Source organism: Heterodontus francisci, chromosome 18, assembly GCF_036365525.1.
Source record: "Heterodontus francisci isolate sHetFra1 chromosome 18, sHetFra1.hap1, whole genome shotgun sequence".
NCBI lineage: Eukaryota > Metazoa > Chordata > Chondrichthyes > Heterodontiformes > Heterodontidae > Heterodontus > Heterodontus francisci.
The window spans coordinates 53,862,347-53,888,669 of record NC_090388.1 but is presented as its reverse complement, the minus strand read 5'-3'; the positions used below and the strand labels follow the sequence as shown (position 1 = coordinate 53,888,669).

The 26,323-nt window shown below is 44.5% G+C and overlaps 1 protein-coding gene across 4 annotated transcripts in view; it reads right to left on the bottom strand.

Moving 5' to 3' along the window:
• dcp1b (decapping mRNA 1B) overlaps nucleotides 1-26,323 on the bottom strand; it is a 144,066-nt gene that overhangs the window by 19,933 nt on the left and 97,810 nt on the right. For all 4 annotated transcript variants that reach the window (XM_068050770.1, XM_068050766.1, XM_068050769.1 and 1 more), the window contains 2 exons: nucleotides 26,049-26,189; nucleotides 12,683-13,546 (listed from right to left, as the gene is read on the bottom strand). In XM_068050770.1, the coding sequence (XP_067906871.1) occupies nucleotides 12,683-13,546; nucleotides 26,049-26,189 (1,005 nt within the window). The remainder of the gene's footprint in view (nucleotides 1-12,682; nucleotides 13,547-26,048; nucleotides 26,190-26,323) is intronic.

Genomic DNA, 26,323 nt, shown 5'->3' with positions numbered 1-26,323 from the left:
CATATCCCCCACTCTACCATTACCATCAAGTCAGGAGACCAACCCTGGTTCAATAAAGAGTGCAGGAGGGCATGCCACGAGCAGCACCAGGCATACCTCAAAAAGAGGTGTCAACCTGATGAAGCTACAACACAGGACTATCTGCGTGCCAAACTGCGTAAGCAGCATGCGATAGACAGAGCTAAGCAATCCCATAACCAATGGATCAGATCAAAGCTCTGCAGTCCTGCCACATCCAGTCATGAATGGTGGTGGACAATTAAACAAATAACTGGAGGAGGTGGCTCCACAAATATCTCCATCCTCAATGATGGGGGGGCCCAGCACTTCAGTGCGAAAGATAAGGCTGAAGCATTTGTAACAATCTTCAGCCAGAAGTGCCGAGTTGATGATCCATCTCGGCCTCCTGAAGTCCCCGGCATCACAGATGCCAGACTTCAGCCAATTCGATTCACTCCGCGTGGTATCAAGAAACGACTGAAGGCACTGGATACTGCAAAGGCTCTGGGCCCTGACAATATTCCGGCAATAGTACTGAAGACCTGTGTTCCAGAACTTGCTGCGCCCCTAACCAAGCTGTTCCTGTACAGCTACAACACTGGCATCTACCCTGCAATGTGGAAAATTCCCCAGGTATGTCCTGTACACAAAAAGTAGGACAAGTCCAACCCGGCCAATTACCGCCCCATCAGCCTACTCTCAATCATCAGTAAAGTGATGGAAGGTGTTGTTGACAGTGCTATCAAGCGGCACTTGCTCAGCAATAACCTGCTCAGTAACGCTCAGTTTGGGTTCCAACAAGGCCACTCAGCTCCTGACCTCATTACAGCCTTGGTTCAAACATGGACAAAAGAGCTGAACTCCAGAGGTGAGGTGAGAGTGACTGCCCTTGACATCAAGGCAGCATTTGACAGAGTATGGTATCAACGAGCCCGAGCAAAACTGAGGTCAATGGGATTCAGGGGGAAAACCCTCCGCTGGCTGGAGTCACGCGCAGTGCAAAGGAAGATGGTTGTGGTTGTTGGAGGTCAATCATCTGAGTTCCAGGACATCACTGCAGGAGTTCCTCAGGGTAGTGTCCTAGGCCCAACCATCTTCAGCTGTTTCATCAACGACCTACCTTCAATCATAAGGTCAGAAGTGGGGACGTTCGCTGATGATTGCACAATGTCCAGCACCATTCGTGACTCCTCAGATACTGAAGCAGTCCATGTAGAAATGCAGCAAGACCTGGACAATTTCCAGGCTTGGGCTGATAAGTGGCAAGAAACATACGCACCACACAAGTGCCAGGCAATGACCATCTCCAACAAGAGAGAATCTAACCATCTCCCCTTGACATTCAACAGCATTACCATCACTGAATCCCCCACTATCAACATCCTAAGGGCTACCAGTGACCAGAAACTGAACTGGAGTGGCCATATAAATACCGTGGCTACAAGAGCAGGTCAGAGGCTAGGAATCCTGCAGCGAGTAACTCATCTCCCCAAAGTCTGTCCGCCATCTACAAGGCACAAGTCAGGAGTGTGATGGAATACTCTCCACTTGCCTGGATAGGTGCAGCTCCAAAAACACTCAAGAAGCTCGACACCATCCAGGACAAAGCAGCCCGCTTGATTGGCACCCCATCTACAAACATTCACTCCCTCCACCACTGACACACAGTGGCAGCAGGGTGTACCATCCACAAGATGCACTGCAGCAATGGACCAAGGCTCCTTAGACAGCACCTTCCAAACCCGCGACCTCTACCAACCAGAAGGACAAGGGCAGCAAATGCATGGGAACACCACCACCTGCAAGTTCCCCTCCAAGTCTCACACCATCCTGACTTGGAACCATATCGCCGTTCCTACACTGTCGCTGGGTCAAATTCCTGGAACTCCCTTCCTAACAGCACTGTGGGTGTACCTAAGCCAAATGGATTGCAGCAGTTCAAGAAGGCAGCTCACCACCACCTTATCAAGGGCAATTAGGGATGGGCAATAAATGCTGGCCTAGACAGCGACGCCCACATCCCTGAATGAATAAAAAATAATCATTTATTTGTAGGTAATTTTTTTGTGTTGACAATGGGTGTGCAGTAAAGGCAATAAAATCACATGAATTGTACCAAACTATTATTGTAGAGTATAATTTGAACTTTACTGATCAAATTTTCATTTCATTGCATGTTACTGGGAATTAGGAAAGCCTGAAAACATAGTGTAGTGGAAACTGCATCAGTGCTTTGCAGATCATCAAATCTTCCATTTGAAATAGGCAACATATTCTGTAGTCATTTGAAAACTATTGAATTTAAACAGTTCTTGCATCATATGTAGAATGTCAACCATGCTTTAAAACATATGTAAATTATCTTACAAGTATACATGAATTTTCTTAGATGTAACAGAGAATATTAGAGGGATGAGTGGACAGTCTGAACATGTCAACAATGAGAATGAAGGCAAGAGACGAGCGACTAATACCTTCTGTTAACTTTCCTAGGCAGAATTTGGGTTTCATCAGAGTTTAGGCTGAGATGAGGTTCATGAGTAACTGTTCTCTTCGTGGCTGAATACATAACATTACAAATGAACTGCCAAGGAACTCACAGGATGTGTGTGGAATGTAAGTTGTGAGCTATCATGTATTGACAAAAGATTGAAAGGATCTGCATCTGCATCAAGTGGCAGAGGGTGAAGGTTCCTGAGGACATGAATGCTGAATTTGAGGACCACTGCAACATCTCAGCGGAAGAGTTTCTGAATTACATGTTCTAGAAGGTAGTCACTGAGAGAGAGAGAGAGAGAGAGAGAGAGAGAGAGAGAGAGAGAGAGAGAGAGAGAGAGAGAGAGATGGACACACAGTTACATACTTCATTTGGACATCAAGACTAACAACACTATGCTTTAGTTTCAGCAGCTCTGCTAATCTACACAATATTTGATACATCTTTCCACTCAGTTCTGTTTACCTTGGGGATTGGTGATGCGTTTTTGGCAAGGTATTGCAGCGCTACCTACAGATATAGCATCATTAGCCACTCACTGTTTCTAATATATAATAGTTAAAATTTTTATTTTTTTTACTGAAAATCAACTGAGCAAAACAAAGCAGAGGTTATTCACAGTTTCTTCACCATTTGTTGGATTCTAAAGTACGTTTGGGCAAAAACGCAGTTCCCAGGGCTTGGTTTAATGCCTAAAGACTGTTCTACTTGTGAAGGGCTAGCAAAAGCTCTGACAAACTGTAAATCAGAATATCTTGTATTGTATTCGTCAACTTCACTTTTCACAGCTCTTACCTATTTTGGTAAGTAAGTTAGATAAGTTGTGTGATTTTGTCAAATCTCTGGTCTGTGCGTAACATCCTCCATTTTTTCAATAGCAATGTAGGAGCTTAACAATGTAGAAGCTATGCTCAACTGCCATCTTTTCAGAGCAACTAGGGATGGGAGATTAATACAGTCTTACTGGCAGAATCCCCAGAACAAGTTGAAGTACATCGAGAAAAGGGCATTATGGCCAAATAGATAAAGAGATGTTGAATGTGAAAAGAAAAGGGTGGGCAAAAGAGAATGCTTTTCATACGGGAAAAAATAAGCCTAAATGTGTACATGCATATATAAAAAAGATATCTATTTTTCAGTTGGAATATTTTGTGGTATCATAAAACAGTTGAAAAAAATCAATATAAATCACGTCAACTGCATTCCATTTATTGACCTTCCACACTATAACTCCAAAGAATTCTATTTGGACAATGAAGTAAAACTCGACTTTTTTTAAGATATCCTCACTGACTGGCATTGAATAAGTAGATTCAGGAAGTGCTGTGTGAGTTCATCCAATACTACATGTTCCAATACTTGAGCAAGAACTGAAGTAAAAATAACTGGTCTAAATTTCCTGAATTATCCTCATCTTTTTGGAGAGCAATGCTAGTTTTGTCACATACCCTCATATCCTCAAGCTCATCCTTGGCACAATTTTCCTTTCAACAAAATTTGGGAAAAGTAAAGTCAGATTCTCTTCTATTTCTTCCCACAGGATCCTCACATGCAAGGCAAAGTGACTTGTTGATCTTAAGACCTGAAGAGGTCAACATTAGATAGTTCTCCCGAAAACAGGTACGGGGATCGCGATGTAGGATTAACCTACGCCCATTGTTTCTGATGCAGGCAACACGCTTACTTTGTGCTGCCTACTAATTAACAAGATTGTAAAGTGCAGCCAGTGCTAAATGCACCATTGAGTTGCTGCACACCTCAGTAGGTGGCCCAAAATTGAGAGGGGCTAGTACCAGTTAAAGCACTACTTAAAGCACCTCGTAAAGGGGAGGTGCATTGTGACTGCAGCAGGTGCTGAAATTCATTCTCCAACTGATTCTGACCTGGGAAACACTCAATAATGGCACAACAAGGGAGAGAGTGGGCTCAGAGAGTTTCTGACGCTGCACTGGAGACGTTCGTCAAGGAGGTGTAAGGTAAGTGAGATGTGCCTTAGCCACAGTGGGGGGTGGGGGCGTGGTGGTGGTGGGGGGGAGCGGTGGGGAAGCAAGAGGCCCTCCAGACAAACTCTCAGAAGGCAGTGGGAGCAAATAGATGTGGCAATCAATGCCAGGAGTCAAGCCCCGAGAACCTGGATGCAGTGCCACAAAAGGTTCATTAATCTCACATGAGTGGTCAAGGTCTGTGAATGCATCTTCAAATACCATATCCCACAAACTGCACCACTAGCCTCATATACTGCACGATGCACCAGAGCCCATCACTAACCTAGCAACAATATCAATCAGGGCTCATACCTAACATTCATAGCTTCACCTCAACTTCAGACACTTAGCACTTGTGCAAGCCTCACACTTATATCTCATAGCTTGCACATACTAGAAGCTATTCAACCATGACAGCCACATCACTCAAAAAAATTGCATCACATTCACTGACACACTTCCTTTTTTCTTGCAGGACAACATGGAGCACAACTGAAGGCAGCAGGTGCTAACCAGCAGAGGAAAAGGAGCACTTGCACGTCCTAACCACCAGGGAAGAGACGGTGCTCAATATCACTGGAGTGACCATTGCTGAGGCCGTGGCCAGCGGTGGAGCTGAAACAATAGATGACAATGGTATCTTCACACCTAATCCTCCTTCTCAATCCTACTTTCCACTCATCCCCACATTCTCTTCTGGTTTACAAGCTGAAGATAGATCTCTTGCATTCCCCCCTCCCTTCACCAAAGCTCTACCCTCGTGCACTTCGCCTTTCAGAGAACTATCCAAACAGTGAAGAGCAATTGGTGGATGAGCAAGACCACTGCGATGACTGTCACTCAATCTCACACTCGCAGTTACCAGCTCAGATTCTGACACCGGGCGTACTGTAGAGGATAGCTTAGACGCAGAATCTGCACATGGTGAGACATCGAGCATGAGTGGCCTGCAGCCAGGGCAGGTGGCAAGAGTAGCAAGGTGCCAACTCCCCAGAGTACAAATGCGTTCTGCTGCAGAGAACTCAGATGAGCACCTTGAAGGGGCAGGCTACCAAAGAATGCTGATGGGTATGCAAAATAAAGTGCTTGGTGCATTGGCAAGCCTGCCAGAAAGCCTGCATGCAACGTCAAGCAGCATGGAGGAGTCCAGCACCAACTGTGCTCAGGGCTTTGCATAGAGCTCGGAGCCCATCCTTTCTAGCATGGAAGTGGTGGCTAAGTCTATTTGCACCCTTGTAGACCCAATCATGAAAAAGCCTGCAATCCTCGCAAAGTGCATGCGTGCTCTGTCAGCTGCTCTCTGGCAAGAGAGAATGAACTGTAGTCTGCTCTCTTCGAATAGAGCGTCAGTTACTTCGCTTACACAACAGTGGATGGCAAACTGCGAAATGCTGCAAATATCTCCAGCTCAAGCCTGGAAGGAACCCAAACACAAAGTTCACAGTGTTACGACCAGGTGAGAAAGAGGTCTAGGATTCCCTTTCAGCCTTCACCTTTGGTCTTACTGTAACAGGGTTTAATTTTAAACACACCGTATCTTTAGCTCCTGAATTCTTGTTTCACTTTCCAATTATAAGGCAAAGAAACAGGACAGACAGGCTTTCTTAGGTTTAAAGAAAAAAAGTTGAAATTTATTGAACTTAAACTCTAATTCAGTTAACGCCTACGGATACACGACGCGCCCATGCTGGCATGCATACGCGATACACACATGCAGATAGAGACAGAAAAAAACCAGAAGAAATAAAGTGGAAAGGTTTGAGGCAATATTTGCGTTAAGGTTCTTCGAGCTCACTGTAGAGTCCTTGATTGTAGGCAGATCTTGCTTTTTGTTGGGCCCAGTATTCTTCTTAAACCTTGTTCGCTGTAGGAGACTTTTCTCTCTTGGGGTTCATGTGTCTTCAGTGGATTCAGAGGCTAGTGAGAAAGAGATGGGAGCAGACCGGAGAGTGATCTTCTCAGTCCAGGAGCAAACAGCTTTCAGTTCAAACTGTTTGTATAAATTCAAAAAACTCAGGTTGCTCAGCAGGTTAATCATGTGACTAGCTGGTTTGACCATGTCCGTTTGTGTATTCAGCCATCTTAGCAGTCAACCTGGAATGCGAGCTCCCTCACCTTCAATGTCTAATGATCAAAAGTTAATTGTGGGTGAATGTCAGGGAATTGCTGCTTTGTCCTTCCAAACCCCGTCTGTTAATATGCAAAAGTCTTTTCCAGCCACGGCTGATCTGTTCAACAAGTCCTCCCCTTACTCCAGTAACAATTTAAAATCAATGTTCATGTCAAAATTAATGTGCCTCATTCTTGGCAGGTGGGGGCCCAGCACGACACCTCCACACCCAGCGGAATGAAATGCGATTTGAGAAAAGGCGCATTTCATTAAAAGGGTCGAGAAAAACGTAAGATACAGAAAAACCTATGCATTTCTCATTCATTCCCATTCATTCATAAATCCTAAAACCTATTACAGCCTGTCTTCTCTTGGTGCCAGTGCTGCTTTAATTGCCCCCTTTTGGCATCCCAATAAACATGTGGTTCTTTTTTCTTAGAAGTTTCTCTTCCGTTTGCCCATTTCTATGGCTGCCTAGGGCCTTTGTTCCTGCTGAGGTAATTTTTTTTTAAAAAAAGAGTCAGCAGTGGGCAGGTCTATCCTGAACTCTCAGTGCTTTGCTGAGTTATGCAAAGGCTTTTGACTTCAGGGGATGGGTGGTTTGCTTTCTTTTTTTCGGACTGTGGGGGAGGACTCTTTGCTAATCTCCCCTTTGTCCCAGAGGACATTCCAACCAGCAAGTATTTGTGCAGACTCTACGACGCTCCCCTGTGGCACTTCGACTAGGTGAGGCATCACACTCAGTTTCTCTGCCCCCTAGAGGTCTTTCTTTGTCTCTGCAGGTTCCTGTAAATGCTGTTAGCAATTCTGGTGGGGTGATTCGAGTGTGTGCATTTATGAAGGAGGATGTAGGGTCTAACTTTTCATATTTTTCAGGATTGGCTTACTGGAAAGTAAGGGTTTTCATCCGGGATTCCTCCCGGACTTCCTTTAACCTGCCCTCTTGGTCACATTTTCCCCTTCTCTTTCTAAACTTATGCCAGCCTAGTGACTGCTTGTCCCCTTTAGTTCTTGGTGGGGGTCCCTTACAGTTTACCAGCCCTCTGCTAGAGGGTCCTCCTAACACCGGTACAGGACTTACAGGTTTCACTGTAGGTTGGGGTTTCCCCAACATGTGGCAACTCCTGCAGTATTCCACGACATCTTTGTGGAGTTTTGGCCAAACTGCTGTCTTATGCAGGCTTTGGTCTTTCCTATGCCGGCATGTACAGCCACTGTAGTCTCGTGGGCCCTTCTTAATATCTCTCTCCAGTACCTCTGCGGCACCACTAACTGGTGAACTACTGTCCACTCCTTGCTCTCAGGTCTGTGAGGAGAACTCCATTTCTTCATCAGTACATCATTCTTTAAATAGTAGCATTCAGGGACTCCTCTGCTTCACTTACAGACTGGGCAGCCTGTGCTAACTCTGCAATACTGGGTGGGCTCGCTGAGCCTCAGCTAGGGAAAATCCATTTAATTCATTCCCTGGGTCTCCTAACTTTCCGAAGAAAGTCTCGGACAAGCAGACCTCATGGTCATCTACCTGCAGTGCCAATGCAGTTTCCTCTGGGGGAGCTGATTTGTTCATGGCCCGATCCACTACACATTCAGGGAAACTGCAGGGGTCCATCTCCCGCCATTACCCTGTCTCTCTCTCTCTCTCTCTGATCTCCTGTGGTCTTTCTTTCACTGCTGGAGGGAAGGGGCGGCTACCACCTTCACCCCCTGCCAGATCATTACCTAGGAGCAGGTCAACCCCGTCCACAGGCAAACTAGGGACAATCCCTCCCGTCTCACCAGTCCCAAAATTAGGTCGCACTCCAGGTGCACCTGGTGTACAGGTACAGGCATACACTGCCCTCTAATATCATTCACCACCATTCTGGTGTTCACTGCACTCTCTGGGGGAAAGGACAGGCCTTTTCCCAGTAAAAGGGATCTAGTATCCCGTGCCCCTGAGAATTACTATGGGCTTGCTTGCCCCACGCGAGGGGTATGGGGTTACTTTCTCTTCAAACACAAAACCCTGATAACCTTCAGGAATCCTATTAGCTTTTCCTGCACTTGCAGCCGTAAGCTTCCTGGGTCTCACTCTTACTGCAGTTAAAGCCACAGCTTGCTCGCTGTGCTTTCCATAAGTTTCACTTCTTCACTGAGCGGCTGAGCCCTAATTAACCCTACAGGTTTTCCCTTTAGTTTCCAGCAGTCAGCTTTTAAATGCTCTGCTTTATTACAATGGAAGCACACAGGTCTCGCTCCCACTCATCGCACCTATTTTTTGGCTAGGGGAGGCCCCCCCGTGTCTCCTGCTTTTCTTTCTCTCCCAGGACTCCTATCACCTTCCCACCCTTTGTCCTTTTCGGATTTGTGGGGGGGGTGACTAGGGAAGGTTCTCCCCTGGGAAATCGACTTAAAAATTAAACTCATGGGCCAGAACGGCCGCTTGCCGGGCTCTCTCAATCCGCTCTAATATGGGTCTTTATGGAGAGTGGGAGAGAGAGCTTAAATTCCTCTAACAGAATTACTTCTCTGTGATTCTCATAGCTGAAATCTACTTTAAGAGCCCTCAGCTAGTGGTCAAAAGCCAGCTGCTTACTTCTTTCAAACTGCAGATAATTTATTTATTTATTCAGAGATACAGCACTGAAACAGGCCCTTCGGCCCACCGAGTCTGTGCCGACCATCAACCACCCATTTATACTAATCCTACATTAAGGAAACCCACGCAGACACAGGGAGAACTTGCAAACTCCACATAGGCAGTACCCAGAATTGAACCCAGGTCGCTGGAGCTGTGAGGCTGCGGTGCTAACCACTGCGCTTGCTTCTTGAGGATTCTAAACTTTTGGCAATAGGCCTCGGGTACTCATTTATAAGCTCAGAGGATAGCATTTTTGGTCAGTTCATAATTTGATGAACTCTCATCTGGCAACAGGGAATAAACCTCATGGGCTTTTCCAGTTAGCTTGCTTTGTAGTAAAAAAGACCAGGTCTCAGCTGGCCATTTTAGCTGCCTTGCCAGTTTCTCAAAGGACACAAAACATTTTTCAACCTCCTCCTCATTGAATTTTGGAATTAGTGGAGCTGGTTTTAATAATTTTGCACTCATCCCTGATTTATGCTCCTCTATATTGGCTATGCTTTCACTGGAGTTACTCTGTTCCAGCCTTCACCTGGTCTTACTGTAACGGGGTTTAATTTTAAACACACCATGTTTTTAGCTCCCCCTTGGTGAATCCTTGTTCACCGCTTTCCAATTATAAGGCAAAGAAACAGCACAAACAGGCTTTCTTAGGTTTAAAGAAAAATTTTTGAAATTTATTAAACTTAAACTCTAATTCGGTTAACACCTACGGATACACAACGCGCCCAAGCTAGCATGTATACGCGATACACACATGCAGATAGAGACAGAAAGAAAACAGAAGAAATAAAGTGGAAAAGTTTGAGGTAATATCTGAAGAGATGTTCTGTGTTACGGTTCTTCGAGCTCACTATAGAGTCCTTGCTTGTAGGTAGATCTTGCTTTTCGTTGGGCCCAGTATTCTTCTTAAACCTTGTTCGCTGTAGGAGACTTTTCTCTCTTGGGGTTCATGTGTCTTCAGAGGTTTGTGAGAAAGAGATGGGAGCAGACAGGAGAGAGATCTTCTCTGTCCAGGAGCAAACAGCTTTCAGTTCAAATTGTTTGTACAAATTCAAAAAACTCAGGCTGCCCAGCAGGTTAATCATGTGACTAGCTGGTTTGACCATGTCCGTTTGTGTATTCAGCCATCTTAGCAGTCAACCTGGAATGCGAGCTCTCCCATCTTGAACCTCTGGTGATCAAAAGTCCATTGTTGGTTGAACGTCAGGGAATGGATGCTTTGTCCTTGCAAACACCTTCTGTTAATATGCAAATGTCTTTTCCAGCTATGGCTGATGTGTTCAACAAGTCCGTTCTTCACTCCAGTAAGTTTAAAATCAATGTTCATGACAAAATTAATGTGCCTCATTCTTGGCAGGTGAGGGCCCAGCATGACAACGGCCACGGTCACCTTCACAGCCACTGGCAGTGCAGTCCATACCCTGCTCTGAGGTTGCAGTTGTGGCTGCAGTAGGTGGCAAACTTCAGTGATGATCTCCTTCATGAAGCGCAGACATCTCATGCAATGTTTGTTACTGAGGTTCATGGAGAATTACTCCTTGAACACCCTGGGCGGTATGGTCTCCTGCTGAGAGCTTCCTCCCCTCCTCCTTCAGCTTTCTCTGCTCTGCACCCCTCTGCTCATTCTCCCAGTTATGCCGTCTTCTCAGGGGAATACCTACTACTGCACCCATGTCTGGAAGCAACTAGTTGCAACTGCCAAGCCACTCCCATACTTCTGGCTGACACTCGCTGTGTGTGCAACACCCTCACCAATATGGCATCGAGCCCGTGAGTTGCAGAAACCCTTTAGGGCCTCTAAGGCTACTGATGGCCTCCATTTTTTACGGTACTACCCATCTAAACTTTGTTCCGTTAGTACCAATTCTCTTAGAATAATAACCTCCAATAACTGTTTTGCAACTACTTCTGCAATCCCAATGTATACCCAATTTAATACCTCTGCCAATTCTCAGCTGTAAGCTTGCCATCATCTTTTAGCAATTACACCTAATCTAATTATCTTGCTATTAATGCGCCCTTTATTTTGCTAATTTCCTTGCATACCATCTTAGCCTATTAATCTCCCTTTTTATAACTTTCTTATACATCCTTTATATTTGTTCTAGCTGTCATTTCCCAAATCCACCTAGTTAAGTCCTAAATGCTTTTTTAAAGTTTGAAAGTTGTTCTAATCTCCCTATTTAACAGAACCTCAGCCTTTGATGCACTTTTCTTTTTGCTGGTACTTACTTGACATTTACCTTTTTAATCTCCTTTTGATTATCCTTGATTTAAGGTAATATTTCGCCAATTTTATTTTTATTTAATCTTGACAAGTTCCTTTTTTATTTTGCTATAATTTTTTTTTCTAGTCAATTACCTTGTCTTAACTTTTCTTTTTCCATATTCTTACACTGAACCTAATTGTATTGCGGTCACTCTTCCAAAATGTTCCCCTACTTTATTCCATAAATCCTGCAGCTTGGAAACATGGCCCCGATTATTTACCGAGCCGCGTATTTGGAATGGGGGGAGGAGTTCTGGATAGGAAACCTGAAAGCATAGGTTTCCTGAATGTCGATATTGCCTTTCCTTTGGTGGGGTGGGTTGGGAAACCCTGCAGCAGAAGGCCACAGTGAAGGAGGAGGTAGGGAGACACTGGAGTTGGGGGTTCTGGGAAGGGGACAGGCACAACAGATTGCCGGGGGGGGGGGGTGGGGGGAGGAAGGAATCTCGTGATAGTCGGGGAGGGGGAGAGATTGTGTGGGGTTATGTGGTTGAAAGGATCACCAAGGTATAAAGCATGCTTGGGAGGGGAACAAGATGGAAGTGGGAGGGGGCTGGGGGTGGGGCTTCACAAGTTAGGAAACACTCCTCTTGGCCCACAAACAGTGCTGTAAAGGCCTGTAACTTTATGGATCCAACCCTTCTCACCTTTTATCTGCCGGGTTTCCTGAGGCCTGGGAAACCCAGCTAATATGCATTAAAAATAAAAGGCTGTTAATGGAGGCACACAACCTCCTTACAAGTTTTTACCAACCGATCTGCCTCCTGAGTTCCTGATTGCCATCCACTGACCCATTAAAAGCAGAAGTGGGTGAGTGCAAGTCGAGTTTGAAATTTTAACCTTTTACTTGACCCAAACCTATCCGTTAGAGGGTTAAAATTACCTCCAAAGTTCAGATGACTTAAATTTTGAAAACGGTTTTGTACTGACAGCTTACTTAAGATGATTACCACTGGAAACTTGATAAATAGAGCACAATTTTTTCAGAGAATATAAGACTGCATGTTCTGAAACTTCTCTATTGTCCAAATACTGTAGGAAAATTGTTACTTCAAGTTTTCTTTTCATTAATGAAGATTAATTAAAGAAGTAATCTGGTTACTTTAGGTCTTCACAGAACAAATGATTGCAGTAAAACATTTGGTCAATTTATCATAGCAAAATCTTTAAGTCCCTTCCATTTACATTTTCTTACCTGAAAACGTAGGTTCTGTTTTTCTGAACTGACATTTTTCGCTGTCCGAGAATCTAAAGGTGTCATTGAGGAATTAGGTTGATTGACAACAGGAGGTGGCCGAGCTGAAAACTTAGCTGCAAGAGTCATTTTCCCAGCATGATGCTGCTGTTCCTGCTGGACTATTTGAAGCTTCTGAAGCAATTCATGAGGAGGTATGATACCAGGGATCTGTATTTGGTTACTACAACTATTTGAGGCAGTAGTTCTCTTGGCCTTGTCTAATGTCAGAACATGGTGCACTTTAGGTTGCACATGTAGGCTGGAGCTAAGATAGGTAGACTGAGACTGAGAAATAGGCAGTGCCTGCGAACCATTCCGAGATCTACTGAAGAAAAGTTCTGACTGAACTATAGAAGGACATGATGTAGGAAGTGGTGCCTGGGTACCATGTAGCTTCTGAAGCAAATTGCGAGTGCCCTTAGAGAATAAAGAACTAGATTCATTCAAGGAGTTTTGCTGTGAAGAGACATTTCCTATTGAAGATTGTGAATGGAACAGTCCTGCTAATGATTCTTCCACATTTTTTTCACTTCCATTTTCACAGAGACGATTTTCTGGTAACTCAGACACAGGCTGAAGGTCAACTCCACAACTCATTAGTTTCTGAATAGCAGGACAAAACTGTTTTTTGACAGTCTGGGAAGTTTCATGCTTCGGCAGTCTCCTGGGCTCCTCATAGGACAGAGAACGTACCACAGCTGGTCGACTGGAAACTTTGCTCTTAGACTCCAGTGTTTCATTTAACATATCAGTTAAAGCAGATTTTTCTTGTGTACCAAACAAGGCCGCCAAATTCAAATGCTTTGCTCCGAATTCTGTGCTCTTTAAAAAAAAAACATATTACTTTTGTGATTAAGAGTATCAATGTCATAAAGTTTTGTGGAGAATAAATAAAAGATAGTGTTCACAAAAAAATTTTGCTGCTGGTGCTATTTGCATAGAAGTAGTTAGTATTTGGGCAAAAGCAAATCTAAGTAGAAGTAAATGGTGACATGCTTCAATGTAAGAGAGTTAAACTCTATAGCCTCAGAAGTAATCCAAAAATACAGCAACCAGGTGAATTAAAAGGAAGTAGAATAGAAAAAAGGATAAATGACCTGAATATTTTCAATAAATGCAGCATAGACAGTTTTGATGGGAGAGCACCTCACAGAAGTTATTGTTAAAGAGTAGCAGTGATGTAGGGGAACTCCTGTGAGAATTTGATGACAAAAGGGAACAACCACAGACAACCCAAAATAAAAAAAGACATAAAATTGATGGATGAAAATATATGAAAAATGTCTGATAATCAAATGTAAAAATAAATTTTACAAAGCAAAGTACAGGAACTTATATGGGCAACAAATGCAAGTGGATTTTTGAAGCTTAGTTTCTTTCATTCTTTCACTGGATGTAAGCATTGCTGACACAGCCAGCATTTGTTACCCAATCCTCAATGTCCTTTAGAAGGTGGATAGTGGGAAGCTCAGTAAATAAGTCAACACAGATCTGTGCAAAGACCAAACTAACTTTAGACCTGCACAGCAAACTATCAGGAATGTGTGACCAGTACAACCAGGGGCAGGGTTGTCCTGATAAGGAAATGTGCTGAAAGAAACCAAGGGAACAAGGATACATGCTGGAGTAAAGTTGGTAAGAGAAAGATGGAAAGCCTATGAAACTCCAAGAGATCATTTTAATGAACACATACCATGCATTATCCAACACCGCAGAACGAAACAAGGTCTCAGCAGAAAAGGAAGCTCGAAAATGAGAGGGGACAGCTTTGGTTAAGATAGCTTCCAAAAGACTGTAGGTGCAGGGGATTCTTTGCTCCAGAATGTAGATAGCCATGTGTGCCGTAAAGGTATGGCCTAAAAAATTATATCTGCAGCGAGGCTATATTGAGAAAAAGTTAAAAGGGATACTATCTGACATAGAAAAGGATACATTGCTGGTAGCCCATCCACACCTTTATTATCTTTAGGCTTGACTATTTCAACGTACTCTTGGCCAGCCTCCCATCTTTCACCCTCCATAAACTTAAGCTCATCCAAACTCTGCTGCCTATATCCTACTGGCACCAAGTCCCGTTCATCCATCACCCCCATGCTCTCTGTCCTACACTGGCTCCAATTAAGCAATGCCTCTATTTTAAAATTTTCATCCTTGTTTCAATGCCCTCCATGACCTTGTCCCGCCCCATTTCTGTAAACTCTTCCAGCCCTACAACCCTCCAAGATATCTGCACTTCTCCAATTCTGGCCTTTTGCACGACCCCAATTTTAATCGTTCCACCATTGGAGACAGATGCCCTAAAGCAGTGGTATTCCCTCCTTAAACCTCTCTGCCTCACTTTCCTTCTTTAAGATCTCCTTAAACCCTACCTCTAATCAAGCGTTCGTGGTTTGGTGTCATATTTTGTTCAATAGCACTCTTGTGAAGTTCCTTGGGATATTTTACTATGTTAAAGGTGCTATGTAAATGCAAGCAGTTGTTGTCGGGACCTTAAAAGCAACGTAGGCCAAGATTGCTCCAAAACTCAAACAGCAATGAGATACCCACCAGATAATCTGTTTTAGTGACATTGGTTGAAGGATCACTATTGGCAAAGATGCTGCAGGAAAACTCCCCTGCTTTTTTCAAAATAATGCCAGGGGATCTAATACATCCATCTCTTTGTGCTCTGTTATACTTCTGCTTTTTAGGAAAGAAGGAGTTCACCAAGAAAACAGAGGATATAAATGAGTGGCTGGGAATCTGGTTTGAAAACAGCAATGCTGCCTTCATAAGTAACTGGAAACGTTTCCAGAATGAAAAGGATTGGTTTTGGAAAGACAAGCTGCACCTAAACCAATTAGGAACAAAGACTTGCAAGGAACATTGAGGCAATGATTGGGAGACAGTTAAACTAGATAGTTGAAAAGTGGGGAGGCAAAGAGGAAGCCAGAACCTCGAGGAGATGGATCGCAAGGAAGAAGGTGGGTACCAATATAGAAAACAAAGAGATAAACTTTATTAGAGATCAAAAGTAGCCAAACGCTGGGAACAAGAGGCAAATCTTCAATAAACTGTACACACATTAATGTTAGAAGCATTAGAAATAAGATACTGGAACTGGATGCTGTTATGGCAGCAATATAGTTAAACCTTGATAATGGAAATGATTATAACATTCAGGGATATATGTATTCAGAAAGGACAGACTAAGCAGAAAGGTGGTGACGTAGCCCTATAAGTTAGGGACACCTAGGAGGTAAATAAAGTTGACCCTGCTGAAGAGGGAGAACTAAAAAGGAACTGTGTTCAGAAATTGTAAAAAAATAAATCCAAGGCAACACCAGGGTTTTCTAGACATCATTAGGTCAACATAAAAGAGAGAGTAAAATTTGATCTATGACGAGATAAAAAAAAAACTACAAGAACAGGAAAGTTATTTTAATGGGAGACTTCAAATCAGCCAAATATTAAACAGTAAACACTCCAAGCGTTTAGAGTCAAGAGTTGGTTAATGTAATGCACTAATGTTTCTTGACCCAGTGTATCAAGGAAGCCATGAGAGACAGTGCATATCTTGACCTAGTATTTATTAATGATCCAGAACTCAAATGATCCCACCCACCAAGAAGGAAAAACCTACGTGAAATTGTCCTCACCAATCTACCTGTCGCAGATGCATCTGTCCATGGCAATACTGATAGCAGTGACCACTGCACAGTCGTTATAGAAACAAAGTCCCATGTTCACACTGAGGACACCGTCCATCGTGTTGTGTGGCACTATCACCGTACAAAATGGGATAGATTCAGAACAGATTTAGCAGCTCACAACTGGGCATCCATGAAGTGCAGCAGCAGAATTGCATACAAGCACAGTCAGTAACCTCATGGCCCAGCATATCCCTCACTCTGCCATTACCATCAAGTCAGGGGATCAACTTTGGTTCAATAAAGATTGTAGGAGAGCATGCCAGGAGCAGCAACAGGCATACCTAAAAATGAAGTACCAACCTGGTGAAGCTACAACAGGACTACATGCATGCTGAACAGCAGAAGCTGCATGTTACAGATGGAGCTAAGCAATCCCACAACCAATGGATCAGGTCAAAGTTCTGCAGCCCTGCCACATTCAGTCATGAATGGCATTGGAAAATTAAACACCCAACTGGAGGAGGAGGCTCCATAAATATCCTCATCCTCAATGATGGTGGAGCCCAGCATGTCAGTGCAAAAGACAAGGCTGAAGCATTTGTAACTATCTTCAGCCAGAAGTTCCTAGTGGATGATCCATCTTGGCCTCCTCCTGAGGTGCCCAGCAGCTCAAATGCCAGTCTTCAGCTATTACAACCGAGGCAGGAGTGCACTGTCTTTCTCTTGTTCGACTCATCCAGAGATCACAACATATGTTTAAATGTTTACCCAGTTACCAATATGGCCAATTATATACTCTTTTTTCAGAATAAAATCCACCAACCAGGTTTCTTTAATAAACAACAAAATTATCAATTTATTATAAAACAATACGTATTCAGTAAAGATGCACAGCATTAACAGACTGAAATACAAAAGGTCCCTTCTAACTTAGCACGACAGACACACACACACACACACACACACACACACACACTCATATACAGGTTAAAGAAAAAATAAAGAGGTTTTCTCTGCAGAGATCGTTTACACAAAAAAAAAATACTTTGGCCAAATACTTGTTAATTCTTGAAGGAAAAGGATAAGATATGGAATGATATCAGTTGTTCCTTTTCTGGCATCCCAAATACGCATAGATGGCTGTCACTGGGATCTTTTTGGAGCAGTTCTCTTCAGGCGACGATGAGGATTAGTCTGGCAGGCTTTTCAGAAGAAATGCAGCATCAGGGGTTTCAGCTATCACACACTGGACACTCAGGGCTTCTCAGGGAGGTGGAGAAAGAATGAGCTGCGTGCTTCTCTCAGCAGGCTGCAAACCCCAACTGATTCAAAAGAATATTCAAACCGAAACGAACTCTTGACCACCATAAATCTTGACATGTCACTTCTCTGCAAACAACTCCCAAAGTCAGAAGGCCCCTGCTGTTTACTTATCTTAAGACATGTGACTTTCAGTAAGTGTTTTTAAAGAAAGTCCCAAAGTCCTTCCAGTGACCTTTTAACAAAAAAGTCCAGCATCTATGGAATCACTTCAGTCCTCCAAAGGGATCCATTTGCACAATTTACAAACACGAATCCTCACAAAAAATTAAAAAATGGACGTACTTTCATAACATCAGCCAATTCGATTCACTCCACATGACATCAAGAAATGGCTGAGTACAGAGACAAAGTCCCGGCTGTAGTACTGAAGACCCGTGCTCCAGAACTAGCTGCACCCTTAGCCGAGCTATTCCAATTCAGCTACAACACTGGTATCTACCTGACAATGTGGAAAATTGCCCAGCTATGCACTGTCCACAAAAAGCAGGACAAATCCAATCCAACCAACTACTGCCCAGTCTACTCTTAATCATCAAAGTCATGGAAGGTGTCGTCAATAGTGCTATCCAGCAGCACTTACTCTGCAATAAGCTGCTCGTCCATGCTCAGTTTGGGTTTCACCAGGGTCACTCGGCTCCTGACCTCAATATAGCTCTGGTCCAAACATGGACAAAACAGCTGAATTCAAGAGGTGAGGTGAGAGTGACTGCTTCACATCAAGTCAGCATTTGGCTGACTGTGGCATCAAGGTGCCCAAGCAAAATTGGAGTCAATGGAAATCAGAGGGAAAACTCGCCACTGGTTGGAGTCATACCGAAGCACAAAGGAAGATGGTTGTGGTTGTTGGAGGCCATTCATCTCAGTCTCAGGGCATCGCTGCAGGAGTTCCTCAGGGTAGTCCTAGGCCCAAACGTCTTCAGCTGCTTCATCAATGAGCTTCCCGTAATCATAAAGTCAGATGTAGGGATGTTCACTGATGATTGTACAGCATTCAGCACCATTCACGACTCCTCAGATAATGAAGCAGTCCGTGCCCAGATGCAGCAAGACCTGGACAACATTCAGGCTTGAGCTGATAAGAGGCACGTAACATTTGCATCACACAAGTGCCAGGCAATGGCCATCTCCAACAAGAGAGAATCCAACCATCTCCCCTTCATGTTCAACGGCATTACCATCGCTGAATCTCCCACCAATCACATTCTGAGGGTGACCATTATCAAGAAACTTAACTGGACCAGCCTTATAAATACAGTGGCTACAAGAATAGGCTAGAAACTGGGAATTCTGAGTGAGTAATTCACCTCCTGACTGCCCAAAGCCTATCCATCATCTACAAGGCATCAGGAGCGTGATGGAATACTCTCCACTTGCCTGGATGAGTACAGTTCCAACAATACTCAAAAAACTCAACACCATCCAGGACAAAGCATCCTTCTTGATTGGCACTTCACCTTAAGTGGGCGGCACAGTGGCGCAGTGGTTAGCACCGCAGCCTCACAGCTCCAGCGACCCAGGTTTGGTTCTGGGTACTACCTGTGCGGAGTTTGCAAGTTCTCCCTTTGACCGCATGGGTTTCTGCCGGGTGCTCTGGTTTCCTCCCACAGCTAAAGACTTGCAGGTTGATAGGTAAATTGGCCATTGTAAATTGCCCCTAGTGTAGGTTGGTGGTAGGAGAATGGTGGGGATGTGGTAGGGAATATGGGATTAATGTAGGATTAGTATAAATGGGTGGCTGTTGGTCGGCACAGACCCGGTGGGCCGAAGGGCCTGTTTCAGTGTTGTATCTCTCTATGACTCTATGATAAACATGCATTCCCTCCACCACTGGCACAGAAACGTGTCCCATCTAGAGGATACACTGCAACAACTTGTCAAGCCTCCTTTGACAGCACCTTCCAACCCCGTGACCTCTGGCATTTAGAAGGACAAGGCAGCAGACGTATGGGAACACCACCACCTGCAAGTTCCCCTCCAAGACACGCACCATCCTGACTTGGAACGATTTGGCTGATCCTTCACTATCGCTGGGTCAAAAGCCTGAAACTCCCTTCCTAACAGCACTGTGGGTGCACTTACACCACATGGACTGCAGTGGTTCAAGAAGATGGCTCACCACCAACTTCTCAAGGGCACTTAGGGATGCCTTACCAGTGACGTGCACACCCCCTGAACAAAGAAAAGAAAAAGTAAAGTTTTAGTGCAACATGTTTCAAGAAACGATGCAAAACAAGTAGAATAAATACCTACCTGGAGTCAGCAAAAACAAACTACCCTAAATCAATTAGTAAACAAACTAAAATTATAATAAAGACCTTTTATGAACGCGACAAATTCTGCAGGGAGAAAGGGATGGTTATGGGAAAATGCAGAAACATATTAAAAGGGTAATCTGAGGGTCAAAGAAAGACTCAGGGGGAAAAACTGAAGCAGCAGAGGAAGGCAAAATGCAATAAAAAAGTTTTTACAGCACTGCAACAGTAATAGGCCAGTCAGAGAAGAGGACAGAACCATTAAATATGCAAACAGGCTCAAAACCAAAGATAAGCGCAAAATAGCAAATATTCTGAACATCCTTCCTGAAATTCACTGGTTACAAAATTATTACTATTCCCTCCCCAATTCGAGACAACCAAGGCAAAATTAATGAGTGATATACATGACATGGGAAGTCTGGACAGCTAAAAAAAGGTTTAAAATAAATCAGCCCCAGGGATAGATGGTATTTATCCCAAAGCACTGCAAGAGACTGAAGAGAAGGCACTGACAATCATTATGAGGGAATTACTGGTTACTCAGCAGATATCAATAGATTAGCAACAGGCAAATGCTGTACCCATATATCAAAAAGGTGATACAACAGACATGGGTAACTACATATCAGGAGTAAACTGGTGTGTACAGTTTAATAATCAGTATTAAACTACAAGAAAGCCCCCAGCGATTTAACATCCACAGCACTTAAAGCAGCCAGAAGCACTGCACAAAGAACAGCCAGGCGCTGCGCAAACGACTACTGGCAACACCTATGCAGTCATATTCAGCTGGCCTCAGACACCGGAAACATCAGAGGAATGTATGATGGCATGAAGAGAGCTCTTGGGCCAACCATCAAGAAGATCGCCCCCCTCAAATCTAAATCAGGGGACATAATCACTGACCAACACAAACAAATGGACCGCTGGGTTGAGCACTACCTAGAACTGTACTCCAGGGAGAATGCTGTCACTGAGACTGCCCTCAATGCAGCCCAGCCTCTACCAGCCATGGATGAGCTGGACATACAGCCAACCAAATCAGAACTCAGTGATGCCATTGATTCTCTAGCCAGTGGAAAAGCCCCTGGGAAGGACGGCATTACCCCTGAAATAATCAAGAGTGCCAAGCCTGCTATACTCTCAACACTACATGAACTGCTATGCCTGTGCTGGGACGAGGGAGCAGTACCTCAGGACGTGCGCGATGCCAATATCATCACCCTCTATAAAAACAAAGGTGACCGCGGTGACTGCAACAACTACTGTGGAATCTCCCTGCTCAGCATAGTGGGGAAAGTCTTTGCTCGAGTTGCTCTGAACAGGCTCCAGAAGCTGACCGAGCGCGTCTACCCTGAGGCACAGTGTGGCTTTCGTGCAGAGAGATCGATCGTTGACATGCTGTTCTCCCTTCGTCAGATACAGGAGAAATGCCGTGAACAACAGATGCCCCTCTACGTTGCTTTCATTGATCTCACCAAAGCCTTTGACCTCGTCAGCAGACGTGGTCTCTTCAGACTACTAGAAAAGATTGGATGCCCACCAAAGCTACTAAGTATCATCACCTCATTCCATGACAATATGAAAGGCACAATTCAACATGGTGGCTCCTCCTCAGAGCCCTTTCCTATCCTGTGTGGCGTGAAACAGGGCTGTGTTCTCGCACCCACACTTTTTGGGATTTTCTTCTCCCTGCTGCTTTCACATGCGTTCAAGTCCTCTGAAGAAGGAATTTTCCTCCACACAAGATCAGGGGGCAGGTTGTTCAACCTTGCCCGTCTAAGAACGAAGTCCAAAGTACGGAAAGTCCTCATCAGGGAACTCCTCTTTGCTGACGATGCTGCTTTAACATCTCACACTGAAGAGTGCCTGCAGAGTCTCATCGACAGGTTTGCGGCTGCCTGCAATGAATTTGGCCTAACCATCAGCCTCAAGAAAACAAACATCATGGGGCAGGATGTCAGAAATGCTCCATCCATCAATATTGGCGACCACGCTCTGGAAGTGGTTCAAGAGTTCACCTACCTAGGCTCAACTATCACCAGTAACCTGTCTCTAGATGCAGAAATCAACAAGCGCATGGGAAAGGCTTCCACTGCTATGTCCAGACTGGCCAAGAGAGTGTGGGAAAATGGCGCACTGACACGGAACACAAAAGTCCGAGTGTATTAGGCCTGTGTCCTCAGTACCTTGCTCTATGGCAGCGAGGCCTGGACAACGTATGTCAGCCAAGAGCGACGTCTCAATTCATTCCATCTTCGCTGCCTCCAGAGAATCCTTGGCATCAGGTGGCAGGACCGTATCTCCAACACAGAAGTCCTCGAGGCGGCCAACATCCCCAGCTTGTACACACTACTGAGTCAGCGGCGCTTGAGATGGCTTGGCCATGTGAGCCGCATGGAAGATGGCAGGATCCCCAAAGACACATTGTACAGCGAGCTCGCCACTGGTATCAGACCCACCGGCCGTCCATGTCTCCGCTATAAAGACGTCTGCAAACGCGACATGAAATCCTGTGACATTGATCACAAGTCGTGGGAGTCAGTTGCCAGCATTCGCCAGAGCTGGCGGGCAGCCATAAAGACGGGGCTAAAATGTGGCGAGTCGAAGAGACTTAGTAGTTGGCAGGAAAAAAGACAGAGGCGCAAGGGGAGAGCCAACTGTGCAACAGCCCCGACAAACAAATTTCTCTGCAGCACCTGTGGAAAAGCCTGTCACTCTAGAATTGGCCTTTATAGCCACTCCAGGCGCTGCTTCACAAACCACTGACCACCTCCAGGCGCGTATCCATTGTCTCTAGAGATAAGGAGGCCCAAAAAAAGAACATGGAGTCAGAAGGGAATCCTGTCCGACCAACTTTTTTGACTTCTTCACACAAAGATTGATCAACAGATGGAATAAACTTCCCGATAAAGTAGTAGAAACAAAAATCTTAGCCATTTAAAAATAACTAGGTGCGAAATCAGAGACGCTGTAGGTTCAAATTGGATGGACGGATTATAATGGGCCATATGAATTTTCTCTTTCATAATTATCATGTGATTTCTGGCAATCTCACCAGATTTGGCACCATTTTGAAAGTAGCTGAATGATCGCCAAGCATAAAAGTGCTACCCTCATCTCCACAGAATGATTTTATTCTCTCTTGATTTGTGTAAGTTTTTTAAGCTTATATTTTTGAATTTGATAAGTGAAACATCTGCAGACACAAGCTTACAGTGTACTTAAATTGTACTTTTTTTATATTATTGGGTAAAGTTTCATCAAGCTACAGTTCTGCCAGACCCCCAGCATTCTTAGTCCTTTCAGTTTCCATGCTCTCTATCTGGAATGTTTTCCTACCTCCCTGAAGTACTCTTGGCCACCAGCTCTTTTCACTGAGGCCTTGCACCATACCCAATGGATACTCTAAGGCTCCAGCCTCCCCATGAGCACTTCCATAACCATCTTCCCTTAAAGTTCTCCCAAATTCCAGTCTGCAACTCTATCTCAGGTATAATCAAGGGACATTCCCATGAGGGGGAAAGGTAATGCAACCAAAGCCAGAGCTCCCTGGATGACGAAAGAGATGAAGCAGAAAAAAGAGGGTGTATGACAGATCTTACTGATAATACAAGTGAGAAGCAGGCTGAATATAGAAACTTCAGAGGAGAAGTGAAAAAGGGAATGGGAGCAAAGAGAAAGTAAGGGAAGTGACTGGTATCTAACAAAAAGGGAAATCCAAACGTCCTCAATTGGCATATAAATAGTAAAAAGGTTGTAAAAGGAGGAGTGGGCCGGCTAGGGACCAAAAAGGGGATCTAGACATGGAGACAGACACAGAGAGGGCAAGGGTGAGGAACTAAATTGCATCTGTCTTTATCAAGGAAGATGATGCTGCTAAAGTCATAGTGAAAAGACGAGGTAGTTAAGATACTGGATGGGCTAAAAATTGATGAAGAGCAAGAACTGGAAAGGCTGGCTGGACTTAAAGTTGATAAGTCACCAGGACTAGATGGGATACATCCAAGGATGTAAGGGTGGAAATTGTGGGAGGTGCTGGCCATAATCTTCTAAACGTCCGTAGATATGGGGGTGGTGCCAGAGGATTGGAGAATTGTAAATGTTACATCCTTTGTTCAAAAAAGGTGGCTTTCAAAAAGGGAATTGGATAAGTAGCTGAAGGGAATCATTTGCAGGGCTATAGGAAAAGGGCAGGGAGTAGGACTTGTTAAATTGTTCTTGCAGAGTGCTGGCATGGGCTTAATGGGCTGAATGGCCTCCTTCTGTGCTATTACCATACTACTGATTGTACTTTCTCAGATCCCAGTGCGCCGAGCACCCCAACTCATAGGATCAGCATCATCTACTCACTCTCACATTTCAACACAAAGGTCTTGCAACCTTACCTCACAGCGTTATTAGTCTAGCCATGAGCTCCATATTCTCTCTCAAACCACTCACGTGCATGACCTCTCCCCCAGCTCCACTTCAATCTTTCTTTTCAACTTCCCACATAACTCAGGTCTTAAGTAGCAACAGATAAATATTGAGTATGTAAGAAAAGGAACATATGTAGTGTGCGCACAGGAAATGTATGTAAGAGAGATAACGGGCTGGATTTTGTAGTCCCATTGCTGGGAGCGGCAGCGGGCATAAAAAATGGCGGGCGGCATGCACGGGCTATGCTCTACCACAGCGCTGCGATCTTGAGCCCAGCGGCTAACTATCATATACAGGGCAGCCGTCCCCCCCAATCACATGGTGGGTGCAGCCTAGATGATGCCGTGAATGGCATCATCTGTTTCTGTGCAGGGCTGACGCCTTTTTTAAAGTGCTGCCATCCCTGCGAAGAAACTGCAGAGTTGCCCCCATTAACCCCCACAACTACAACAAAAATACATATTTGCCCCCCCAACTACATTACCAATGCAGAGATGACCCCTTTCCCCTCCAACAACTGCACAAAGTGCAGAGTTCACCCCTTCCCCCTCCCCACTACACTAAAAATGCAGAGTTTACCACGTTTCTCCTCCTCGCCCACCCCCCAACCCCAACTATACTACAAATGTAGAATTCCCCCCTTCCCCCCCTCAGTGGTGCCAGTTTTCCCTGGACAGGAAAGCGAAGGCGCGAGTGCTCCCCGTCATGCTGAAGATCCGGAACTGCAAAACTGCAAGAAAGAATGCTGTGGATTAGATTTTAATTAACGTAAACAGCTAATTGAAATATATAAAGCCGGGTCTCGTTGCAGAGCATGGAGGGTCCGCCACGGAGCTTTCCCACCGCTGGGAAGAAATGGCCCGGCAATCCCAGTGTCGGGCCACTGCCACTCCGATCTTCCAACCCCACCACCAACCCCCCTGCCCCCAACGGAGCCTGACGTCGCGAGAACAAAATCCAGCCCAAGGGAGGGGGTTAGATGAGGCAGAGGAAAGACTAAGGCAGAAACAATGGTGCAGAGCTGGAAAGCATGATACAGATAATCACAATAAGTAAGGGCTTGTATCCACTGGAATTTAGAAGAGTAACAGGCGACTTGATTGAAACATATAAGATCTTAAAAGGTCTTGATAGTGTGGACTTGGAAAGGATGTTCCTCCTTGTGGGAGAATCTAGAACTAGGGGTCACTATTTAAAATAATCGGTCGCCCATTTAAGACAGAGATGAGGAGAAACTTTTTCTCTCAGCGTCATGAGTCATTGGAACTCTCTTTCTCAAAAGGCAATGGAAGCAGAGTCTGTAAATACTTTTAAGGCAGAAGTAGATAGATTCTTGATAAACAAGGGGGTGAAAGGCTATCGGCGGTAGGTGGGAATGTGGAGTTGAGGTTACAATCAAATCAGCCATGATCTAATTGAATGGCAGAGCAGGCTCAAGGGGCCAAGTGGCCTACTCCTGCTCCTAGTTTGTATGTTCGTGTGACAGAAGGGAAAGAGAAAAAGGGGAAAAAAAGTGAAAGAGAAACAATAGGAACAAAGTAGATTTAGTTATTGAAAGAGATATCTAATATTTTTTGTCTAAGTATGCCATAGGACAAAATTCACGTGACTAAAATAACACATCCCCTGACACATAGGAGGAGATAGTACAAGCAATGCCATAGAGTCACTGGTGAACTTTAAACCCAATACCTTGTCTTGTTGCTGTATTTGTTGGTAATGGGTCTCTGTTCCAAACTCAGTCAGTTTAATGGGAATTGGCTTGATCAGGTTTGAACTGTTGTGAATCAGACTGGAACTAGTTATCTGCTTTGGCTCGGAGGACTGTTTGACCTGAAACAAAAGTTAAAAGCACAGAACTTGAACGATCATTATTCATTACAAAGAGGTACATTTTAACTTTTATCGCCAAGTAAAAAACTGGTGGTAAAGGATCACCCCCGCCTGATCAATTTCAAAATCAAATT